The sequence below is a fragment of the Pediculus humanus genome, genomic scaffold (assembly GCF_000006295.1).
Source record: "Pediculus humanus corporis 1103172108248 genomic scaffold, whole genome shotgun sequence".
Lineage (NCBI taxonomy): Eukaryota > Metazoa > Arthropoda > Insecta > Psocodea > Pediculidae > Pediculus > Pediculus humanus.
Genome location: NW_002987817.1, coordinates 90,060 through 101,530, shown reverse-complemented (window position 1 = coordinate 101,530; position 11,471 = coordinate 90,060). Strand labels below are relative to the sequence as shown.

The 11,471-nt window shown below is 24.2% G+C and overlaps 1 protein-coding gene across 1 annotated transcript; it reads right to left on the bottom strand.

The window, feature by feature from the left end:
- Window positions 1-296: 296 nt before the first annotated feature.
- Phum_PHUM463810 (mitogen-activated protein kinase ERK-A, putative) lies at window positions 297-3,004 on the bottom strand (the record flags this gene model as incomplete). Its single annotated transcript, XM_002430087.1, has 9 exons — window positions 297-663; window positions 750-879; window positions 964-1,279; window positions 1,367-1,505; window positions 1,613-1,890; window positions 2,030-2,172; window positions 2,309-2,573; window positions 2,654-2,834; window positions 2,985-3,004. The coding sequence occupies 9 exons, from the start codon at window positions 3,002-3,004 to the stop codon at window positions 297-299; spliced, it is 1,839 nt and encodes a 612-aa protein (XP_002430132.1).
- Between the last annotated feature and the right edge of the window lie 8,467 nt (window positions 3,005-11,471).

Genomic DNA, 11,471 nt, shown 5'->3' with positions numbered 1-11,471 from the left:
TTAATGTTAATAAAGTAAAATGAAAAAAAAAAAAAAAAAAAATGAATATTGTTCATAAATTTTAATTCGTAACTTAATTTAAATTATTTCGATAATATAAAAAGTTAAAAAAAAAAGAAAATTCTAGGAGCTTTCATACTTTTTTTTTTTTTTAGTAGCTAACACGCCCCCAAAACAATTTTTCCAAGTCGGTTAAAGCGCAATCCTTCATAACATTATAAAAATTTTTAACTTCTCCCGTCGGACAAAACAATAATAATAATAATAATTATATCATATTAAAAATTCTATTGTTCTCACAATATTGGGGGCAAAAATGTTCCAAAATCATCTAAACTAGTTTCGCCATCACCGGCGGACGTATGCCTAACAGAAGGAGTCGTTACATTTACTTTGACGGTTGTCGTTCCTCCGACATCGTTTTGTTCGGAATTTTCACTTTCCCCATATTTCCATTTTCTCGCTTTATGTACTTTAAATGCTGTGTATTGAGATTCGGTTACGGATGATTTTAAGGCTGTTCTTCGCTGTCCTAAATTTCCAGTCTCTGATGGAGATCTACGAAGGTCCTGAGAGGTTTGAGTTACCGAGGAAGTGCTTGAGGATTTTAGCCAATCATGCCTGAGTGCATCTTCGGGGTTCAGTCTTTTTTTCGCGTCCCACCTGTAATGAATTAATTATTAATTAATTATCAATTAAATTTTATGTATAATAAATAAATAATTTTTTTTTTTTTTTTTTTTACTAACTGCAGACATTGACTGATGAAATCTACAAATTGTTTATCATTGCAACGAATAGCACTCGCAAGTTCTTTCGATCCCGGTTTTCGTTTTCTTCCTTTGCTATTGGTAATGCATCTAGGATTACCTCTTGAATCTATAAAGGATTTTAATATTAATTAAAAGAGAAAACTATGGACAATAATTAAACTTATTAAAAAAAAAAAAAAAAAAAACTCACCGAAAAATAATCTTTTTCTCGATGCATTACTTATTACGTCCTCGGGTGGAATTCCCAATATTTCCATAACGCAGGCTAATTGTTCTATTTCATTTTCCCCTGGGAAAAGTGGGTAGCCCGTGTATAATTCGGCAAGAATGCATCCTAAACTCCACATATCTATTGCCGTGCCATAAGGAAGTCCCAAAATAACTTCCGGCGAACGATAAAACCTAGATTGAATGTATGTGTAAACTCTTTGATGAGAATAACAGGAACTTCCGAAATCTATAACTTTTATCGAACTGCTACCTCTTTGTTTCAATAAAACGTTTTCCTAACAAAAACAAAAAAAAAACAAAATTATTTTATTGTTATGAAAGTAAAAAGAAATTTTCTTTAAATTTTTTTGTTGAATGCTTACGGGTTTGAGATCACAGTGAATAATATTTTCTTTATGTAAAAGACGCAAACACTGAACAAGTGAATGAGCAAATCTCCTGATCAATGTTAGACTAAATCCTTGGTAACTGTTTTTCTTTATGAGCTCGTATAAATTAAGGCTGTTTTAAAAAGGAAAATCGACAGTTATTAAGAAAAATGTTAAGAATTTCTTATTTATAAAAAAAAATAAATATGTATTACACCACAATTAAAAATTTATTAATACCTCATTAATTCAAAACTAATACAAAGGTGATTCCTAAAATAAAAATATTCCAACATGTGAATCACGTTATGAAGAGAATATTTGTCTCTTTTACGAAGGTGATCGAGAATTTTAACTTCGATCAATGCTTGATGATGAAATCTTTTTTTATTTCTTATTATCTTTATGGCTACATGTTGATTAGTCTTATGATCGAGAGCTCTTATCACTTGTCCGAAGCTACCCTTTCCTATGACCTCGAGTATTTCATAACGGTATGAAATGTGGTCGTGGAGCACCTTTTTTATTTCAACAAAAAAAAAAAATTTTTTTGTTTAAAAATCTAAATGTTAGGATGCAACAGGGTTAAATGAATCAGGTTACGTTGGATTTACCATTCTTTTCCAACACACTCATCCTCTGAAATATTATATTTACCTTATGGTAACTTCCGTAATCATCATCAAAATCTTCCCCGTGGATTTTACAGGCATCCAATCCGAGATACCATATTTCTGAATATTTTTCTATTTCGCTTTTTTCATACTCCGTCAATCGACTTCCGTAATATTTGAGAGCCTCTGTTGGAAAAAAACAATCGTAAACTAATAAATCAATAACTAACTTCCGGTTCGACTCACACATTTCAAACAAATCTACTACCACTTTATCTGTCGTGGCAGATGAAATTTTCTAAGAAATAAAAATTTAACATACCTGAAGGAGTAAGTGGAAGTCGTCTACCATTTGGATCCGTTCTCTGACTCGGAGGATTATTTTCCACGTTATTATTATTATTATGGTAATTATTATGAGAAGAAGAATTATTATTATTTATACTCGGAAAACACGGCGATGGTGCTGCAGTCGATGAAGATCGCGACGATGAATTTTCTTGTTGATTGTGTTGCGAATGATAAATATTTTGTTTCGATGAACTTTTCATTTGCGTCGTATTACCAAACACAAGAAGTTTCGGATTCTGGAAAATGGAAAATAATTTTTTTTTATATTGCAATAAAGCCTAAATATTTTTATCATCATCACCGTTTAAAAAATTACCGAATAATTTAAACTTCTTTTAGATCCCCAAGAATTTTCTAAATTTTTCCCTGGCATCGCTGTCGACCAATTTCTTATAGCTAATTGCTTATTCGAATTGACCTGATTAATTTTTCCATTGGCTGCATTTGTTCCGTTGTTATATTTCGTTAAAACTTCTTTATTATGAATTGAACCAGGACTCTAAAACAAACAAAAAAATTTTATTACAAAAAGGAAAAATCTACAGAGAGAGAAAGAGAGAGAGAGAGAGATTGTTATGATTTCACAATCACACAGCATCTGTAAAAATAAATAAGTTTTTTTTTTCAGAATTAAAAAAAGTTGTTACCTTAACAAGAAGACATCCATATAAAATATCAATTAAAGGTGCCATATTTTATTAAATAAATATCATAATAAAGTATTTTGATAACACAATCAAATGTTTTTAAATATGTCTATTAAAGTTTATTATTTCAATAAAAATTATATATCACTCGAATAAAAAATTCTTTTAAATTAAAAAAACCTGAAATTTATTAATTTATTTATTTAATAACTAAATTCCAAAGTATAATAAATTTTAAGCACACAAACACACACACACACACGTGTCTTTGTATTTAAAATGTGAATCATCATAATTCGCGCGAAAAATTTTTTTTTTTTTTTATTAAAAATGCATTTTTTTAAATATTATTCTAAAGAAAGACAAATCACGTCTATGGTAGAATTATACAATAAAAATTTCATATAAATGACGCGATCGATATGTTGCATACCTTTCACAAAAAGACCTTGTTCAGGAAAAAAAAAGGGAAAATTTTTTTTTTTGCATGGAAAATTTAAGTTATTTCATTTGTTGATAAAACGAGATTTGTTTTTGTTTTTATCACAAAGTCTCATACCAATTATATTATTTCCACATAATCATACGTTTAAAACAAAAATTTTTTCCGTTACAAATTATATTTTTTTGAGCGTAAATATTTATACAGGAAAAATAATTAACGAAAAAAAAAGAAACGAATGTCCTTATAACACACAACCCAAATATAACATACGAAGGGTTTCAAGGTCTTGAAACACATATTTCAGGCACTCAACAACAACAAACAACAACAACAAAACCTTATTAATTTCATGATAATTTATATAAAAAAAAAAATAACTAATCGAAGAAATACACATAAACTAATTTCAAATCGATCACATCCGGTTAAAAATTAAATTATTATAGGTCATTGATCCTAAACGAAATTTGAATTGCCATCAATTTTTTTTTTTTTTTTTGGGGGGGGGGGTGTGTGTGGTGTTGAGCGGAAAAACTACTCCCCAAATTAAAAACTTCATCAACAATTTTTCGCGATAAGATTTAAATAATTTCGAATAATTACATAATTAGTTTTTAAATTTAAAAAAAAAAAAAAATTACACTAATTCACTTACACTCGACAAAATTTTATTTAAAAAAAAAAAAAAACCGTTAAAATATTCAATATTATTTAACCGACAAACGTTTGTTAACGACAAACAAACAAACAAACAAACAAAAAAAAAACAATCACTTATTATATCTCGACGGTTATAAAGTAACTGAAAACATGTTCAACAACATACGTCGGTCGTTTAGTTTTTTTTTTTTTTTTTTTTTTCAGGTTTTCATTCTTACGTATGTGAGTGTGTGCCTTATGGTTGTGCCTGAACGTCATTCGCGAATACCTCATATTAACGTTTTTTTTTTTTTTTTTACGTATTGGCATTAACTGTAAGAATGAATCATTTTTTTCCCGATTCCATCAATACGTAAAAAAAAAAATACCAAATACGTTAAATTATTAATAATTTTATTAACAATTTAATAAATTTATTTATTATGTATTTAATATACATAAATATTTTTTTTAATAATTTAACCAAAAAAAAAAAAAAACTTTTACTTTTTATTATTAACAACAAATTTGTAATTTTTTTTTTTTACTTTCGTTTATTGTTTTTTTTTTTAAACGATTTCACTTGCACTTTATTATTTATTATATTCACGACCTTTTAAATTTTCTAAATCATCTCATTGATGATAATAATAATAATAACAACAATCTGTCACGACGTATTGATTTTATAAAAATTTATTTTGTGATTCTCTCAATTTTATAACTTCCGGTTCACTTTTCCTTCTTCTTTTATTCTACTATTTTTGTATGTAAAATTTAAAGAAAATTATTTAAAAAATTATTATTATTATTACGCACTTTATTTAAAAAAAAAAAAACGTATATCTGATTGAACCGTGACCGCCGTTATTAGTATGTGATTCCCTTTTTTTTCTTTACTGTCACGTGAAAAAAATGATAATAACGATGATAACAATTAAAAAAAAAATTACATAAAACAACATAAACAATAAACATTTATTATAAACATTATCAATTTCTACGTAATATGTTATGTTTATGTTTAAATCCGTCGTAACAACAATTTTTTTTTTTTTAAAGTTAATTATTACGCATTTAATGAATCAGTTTTTTTTGTTATTAAAAATTAAACTTTAAATAAAAAACAAAATATTTATTTTTTGTATATATTTATGCGACATGTTGTTTTATGTTTGAACCAAACATGATCTTGTCAATGAAAACAAAAAACTAAAACCCACCATGACTCACGATTGACCCCAATAAACTAAAGGCTAACAAAAATTTTTTCATAATGGCGTCTTTTAAAAAAAAAAATAATCCTCATATTGTGTATTATCATCATCTCACTTTCTTTTGTTCCCCCCATCATTATTATTATTATTTATAAAAAGAAAAACCTTATTCAAAATGATTTATATTCATTTTGTATTATAAAATACGCATCCATTACCAAACTGTTTCATCTAATTAAATTATAAAAAAAACGGATTTTAAATTGAATTTATTCCTTTATTCTTTTCATATGAATAAACATGGTTTTTTTATAATAAGAATTAAAATTTTTTTTCCGAGCCTGTGTCACACGTTTTCCTTAAGTTTACATGCGATTTACGTAAGGACGATTACATACGACAGAAATTTTATCATCAAATTTTTTCCCCCTTTTAGGGAGGTATTTGATTGATAAAGGGTCGTTTACCCCCCGTCGGGAAATTTTCTTTTTTTTTTTTTTTTTTACGTAATTCAATCAATTTTATAACGTGAGTTAAAAAAAAAAAAAAAAAATGAAAATTTTTTAAAAATAAAGTTTAATTTTCCGGTTGAGAGTTTTGACCGGAAAATTACTTTATTATTATTATTATTATTATTTACGGTAAATTTCTGGCGTATTTAAAATTTTAATTATAAAATCAAAACCTGCGGTTAATATTTGCGTGTAAATTATACGAGTCCTTCAACTTGTAACATAAAAAAAAATTAAACACGCGAAACAAAAAAACGTTTGTTAATATGAATGACGTAAGTTCAAATTCTACGGGTGAAAGGTCCTTAAACTTGAATAAATAATGCACATCCATAAAAGTGTGTGAGTGAGTGATTTTCTTTCTTTCTTTCTTTCTTTCTTTTTTTTTCGATTTCACAAAAACCTTGAAAAACTTTTTTTTTTTTTTTTTATAAAATTTATTGTTAATCAAACAAAACTTTTGATTGCATTATCATTTTTTTTTTTAATTTTTAGAGTTCAAAAGTATTTTTTTTTTTAACGTCAAATCAATAAAATGTTATTTGTTAAGTAAAAACTTCGTTCCAGTTTAAACAATTTTTTTGTATTTTTAAAAATAAACTCTAAAAAATTATTCTAATAATAATAATAATAAAGTATTTTCCGCTCGTTTGAATTTTACTTCCGGTTTTTAATTTTTTTAAATTTTATTCTCCAGAATGATTGGGTTAAAAATTTAAATAAAACGACGGCAAACGTTTTAATTTTCTTATCAAATAGGAAAAAATCGATCAAATTTATTATTATTATTATTATTATTATTATTTTATTTTCACGTATACCATCATCATCATCATTATCATAATAATAATAATAATAATAATAAAATTATTTAAAATTGAAATTAATCGTAGCAAGAGAGCAAAAAGGAAGCGCGCGTGTATTGTCTCCCCCCACAAAAAAAAAAGTGACGAAAATATTTTTTCCAAGCGGGAGCCGATTTTAAAATAATATTATTATTAATAATAATAATAATAATAATAATAATAAAACGATTAAAATTATCTAAAACTTTCTTTAAAAAATGTAAATTTTCGTTTTTTTTTTTTTTTGTTTTAAATAAAAAATTTTAAAAAACAATTTTATTATTATTATTATTTTTTTCAAATTTGCTAGGGTTCAGGAAGAAAAAAAATACATAATAATAATAATAATAATAATAATAATAATAATAATAATAATAATAATAATAATAATAATTACAAAAATATTCTTTTTTTTGTGTGATAAAAATTAGCGAAAGTTGACCTCGTATTTTCTCGTAACCTCCTCGTTACAAACAAAAGAAAAAACTGCAACCATTAATTCACCGACTGACTGACTGATTGATTGACTGACTAGTCGAGAATAACAAAAAACACACGTGGATTTATTTAATAAATGAAAAATATTCACACGTGTATCATTTAAAAAATTTTTTTTCAAATTAAATAATTACTAAAAGATTATAATCTCGTTACGTAAAATAAATATAAAAATAAATAAATAAATAAATAAAAGGATTGATCAACAATGTTTGTTACAAATGATCTCGATATACATAAATACATAATAAAATCGAGTAGGAGAATATAATAAATAAGCTAAACAAGGTTTTTCTTTAAATGCCGCTTTCTTTCTATTCGTTCGGGTTCTTGTTTTTTACCAATTAAGTATAATTTTTAATGGTTTTAATAACGAGAGTAAAATTTAAATTTGTTCAGTAAGTATTAAAACGCCGATTAATAAATATTTATTATTAAATAAAGAGATTAAAAATTTTTGTCAAAAAAAAAAAAAAAAATGACCGTCGAGAAGTCGTTTAATCTTTACATTTCCTCATAATAATAATAATAATAATAATAAATAATTTATAAAATAAATTAAGAAAAATAAAAGAACTTTTTATATTACTGACGTCACATACATAAAATTAAAAATAAATTTTTTTTTTATTTTTCTTCGGTCAACGAATTCGCATGATTTTTATTTATTTATTTATTTTTTTATGACGTAATAATTAGTTAATTTTTTTATTTATAACTCCCGCCTAAAAATAATTTTGAAATTTTTTTAATTAATATCGTTATTATTATTATTATTATTATTATTATTATTAACGGTTTTTTTTTAAATCCTCACGCGATTTTTTAATTTCGCTACGTCCATCCATCCACGTTTTTTTTTTTCAATAATCATCTATGTTAATAAATTTTCATTAACATTTTTTAAACAATTTATTAATTAATAAATAAATCATCATTATTAATACTTCCGTCGTTACTAAAAAAAAAAAAAATGTTAAACGTTTCCCCTCCCCTTCCCTCTCCTCCTCCTTCCTCCCGACCAATATGTTATAGTCAACCTTCAAAAATTTTTTACTATCACGGTTATTATTATTATTATTATTATTCTCCTTTTTCCAAATAAGACTAAAAAATGCAATTAATGAAGTTTTAACTAATAGTAGTAGTAATAATAATAATAATAATAATAATAATAATAATAATAATAATAATAAACCATCCATTGTAATTTTTTTTAAATACAATAAAAAAAAAAAGAAAATAGCGTCGAAAGAAAAATGACCTTCGTTATTATTGCCTTAGCACTTTATTTTAGCATATTATTATTATTATTATTATTATTACTATTTTTTTCTACGAGTAGAAACATTTGATATAAACAAAAACAAAATTTAAAATCAATGATGATCTTAATACAAAAAAAAAAAAAAACTAAAAGAAAAATGAGTAAACAATACACAATAACAAAAAAGAAAATGGCCAATAGAATGAATATAAACAACATTTTATGTTAATAATAATAATAATAATAATAAATAAAGTTTTATAATGATAGAAGGATTTTATTATTATGGGGAGAAGTAAATTGTTACTAATGATAATGATAATAATGATAAATAATGATTTTTTTTTAAAATTTGAATAAATCAAGAATCGTTAAAGAAAAAAAGAAAAAAAAAAATTAAAAGATTTGCATTAATATTTCTAAAAATAAATTTAAATTTATTTATTTTTGTTGTTTTTTGTTTAATAAAACAAATTGCAAAAATTAGTTAAAAATGTTTTTCTTTCTTTTTTTTTTTGTTACTTAAAAATAATTTAAAATTTTCCAATTTATTTATAATTTAAAGTTTTTCTTTTTTTTTGTTAAAACTATTATGTGGCACGAAAATAATTTTACACAAAAAATTTATTTTTTAAAACTTTTCTCCCTTATTTTCAAAATAAAAATTATTAAAAAAATGGAGTTAAAATTATTATTATTATTATTTGTTTAATTTTATAAAATTTTATTTAAAATAAAAAGAAAAACAAGAAAAGGTTTTAAATATATTCTAACAGACCTTCTGCCAGTAGTAGACAATTTCAATGGCGGATTTTGTCCGTTACGATTTTCAAAATTACAACACACGAATATTAATCCAAAATTTTCCATTGAATTTTCGTCTACATCGTGTCTATCTCGATGCCCGAACAAAATTTCACGAAAAAAAATAATTTTTTTCAAACGGATTTTATTTTAACGTTTTTAAAAAAAAAATTGACTGACTCACGGGAAACGACAACAACGAACTCAACGGACAAACGGACAAAAACGTATAACGCGAAAATGTGACGTAACAAAAGAAAACTCCACCCCACCACCGCCTTCTAATAACAAAAAAAAAAACGCGCGCGACGGTAATTTCAAATTTTAAATTACCACCATTTGATAAATAATAAAAATTTATTGATGTAGTAAAATACGTATAACTAATATAAAACCGACCGACGAAAATTTTATTAATTTATTTTAAATAAAATATTAATAAATTATATAAAATAAATATTGTCACCGGAAAATAAATAAATAAATAAACAAACTTCAAAGACAATAATAATAATAATAATAATAATTTAACGAACCCAATTTTTTTTTTTTTTTTACAAAGACGAGGAAAAATAAAATAAAATTGGATGGAAATAAATTTTCTTTTTATTATTATTATTATTATTATTATTGTGTGATTTATATGAAAATTATATACATCAAATTATAAACGAATTAAATTTTTTTTTTGGGGGGCCAATTATTTTTTATCCAATGAGAACAAATAAACAAATAAAAAAATGATAATTTTTATGATTAATGATATGGTAAACGTTAACATATAAAAAAAAAACAAACGGCCTGTTTTTTTTAAAATTATTTCCGCAAAACAAAATCAAAAGTTATTGAAATAGTAAAAAATGATAATGATAATGATAATAAAACGACTACTAACTGTATGCACTTTTTTTTTTTTTTTAATGTGATTTAATTAAGGTATAAATGCGTGGTTGAAACCGAAAATGGCTCGAGGCGGAGGACATAAAAAAAAAAAACGTTCTGTCACCTTGAATGTCCAAACTTATTACTTTTTTTTTTTCATTTGTCTGTTCACTTCTACTACTACTACTCCTTCATTATTATTATTATTATATGCTATTACGTCATTTTGAAAGTTACCAAGGAACCAAACACATTGCTGAACATTAATTACAATACTCATGATGTTTTCAAACTATATAATAGTTATTTTGATTTATGTACCATTCTTACATCATTTTTTTTTTTTTTTGCAACTAAAGGTTCTTCATTAATTTTTTAAACCGTTAACAACCTTACTGAACAAAATAATCCCTTCTACTTCCTTTCTTTTAATAATAATAATAATAACAAACAAATTTTGCTGATTAATATAAACCGAAAAAAAAAACAATAAATTTTTTGCCAAGTTTGTATCACTTCAATAAAATAATTTTGTTAAATATTATTATTATCATTATTATTATTATTATTATTATTGCAAGGGTTTACAATAAAATTGCTGCACCTATTTTTTTTTTTTTTTTTTGTTTTGTTTTCCGCACGCATTCTTTTTCAATTATACTTATAAAAATTATACATATATATGTATACATTTATTTCTGATTTATTATTGTAAATTTTACACGTAGGCGAATAATCATAATTATCATTATTATTATTATTATCTCGATCTGTTTATAATATTTCCTGTAAAAAATCTACTTCTCAGTCTTTACATTCGTTAAATAAACCAACCCTTAAAAAATAATTCAAACGTTTTATGAAAATTACATTCGTTTTAAACGTATAAACACTAATGCCACGACAAAACGTATTATTATTATTATTATTATTATTATTATTATTATTATTATTTCATCACGTCGTAATGGTGTGACGTTAAAGGAAGAAGAAATGATTCATAAATGAATTTCGTAAATTCGATCGTCGCCAACATCATCATCATCGAGTCATTTATTAACTTAACTTACGAAGAAAGGAAAAATTTGTTTAAAAAAAAGTGCAAATTTGCACTTATTCGAAATTTTTTTGTTTTTGTTTTCAATGACCGAATTTCACTCTATGAAATAATAATAATAATATCAATCAAGGTCAAGGTAAAAAAAAAAATCTTTACTTTACGAAAAACGGAAATCGAGAGTTGAAAGGAAAATTGACACATTGTACTAATTTACACTAACGGATTTTTTTTTTCCTTTGACAAAATGTGGGTCGTTGAAAGGAAAAATTAAATGGTTACGTATGTCACCGAAAGTGAAATTTATATTATCATATCTTT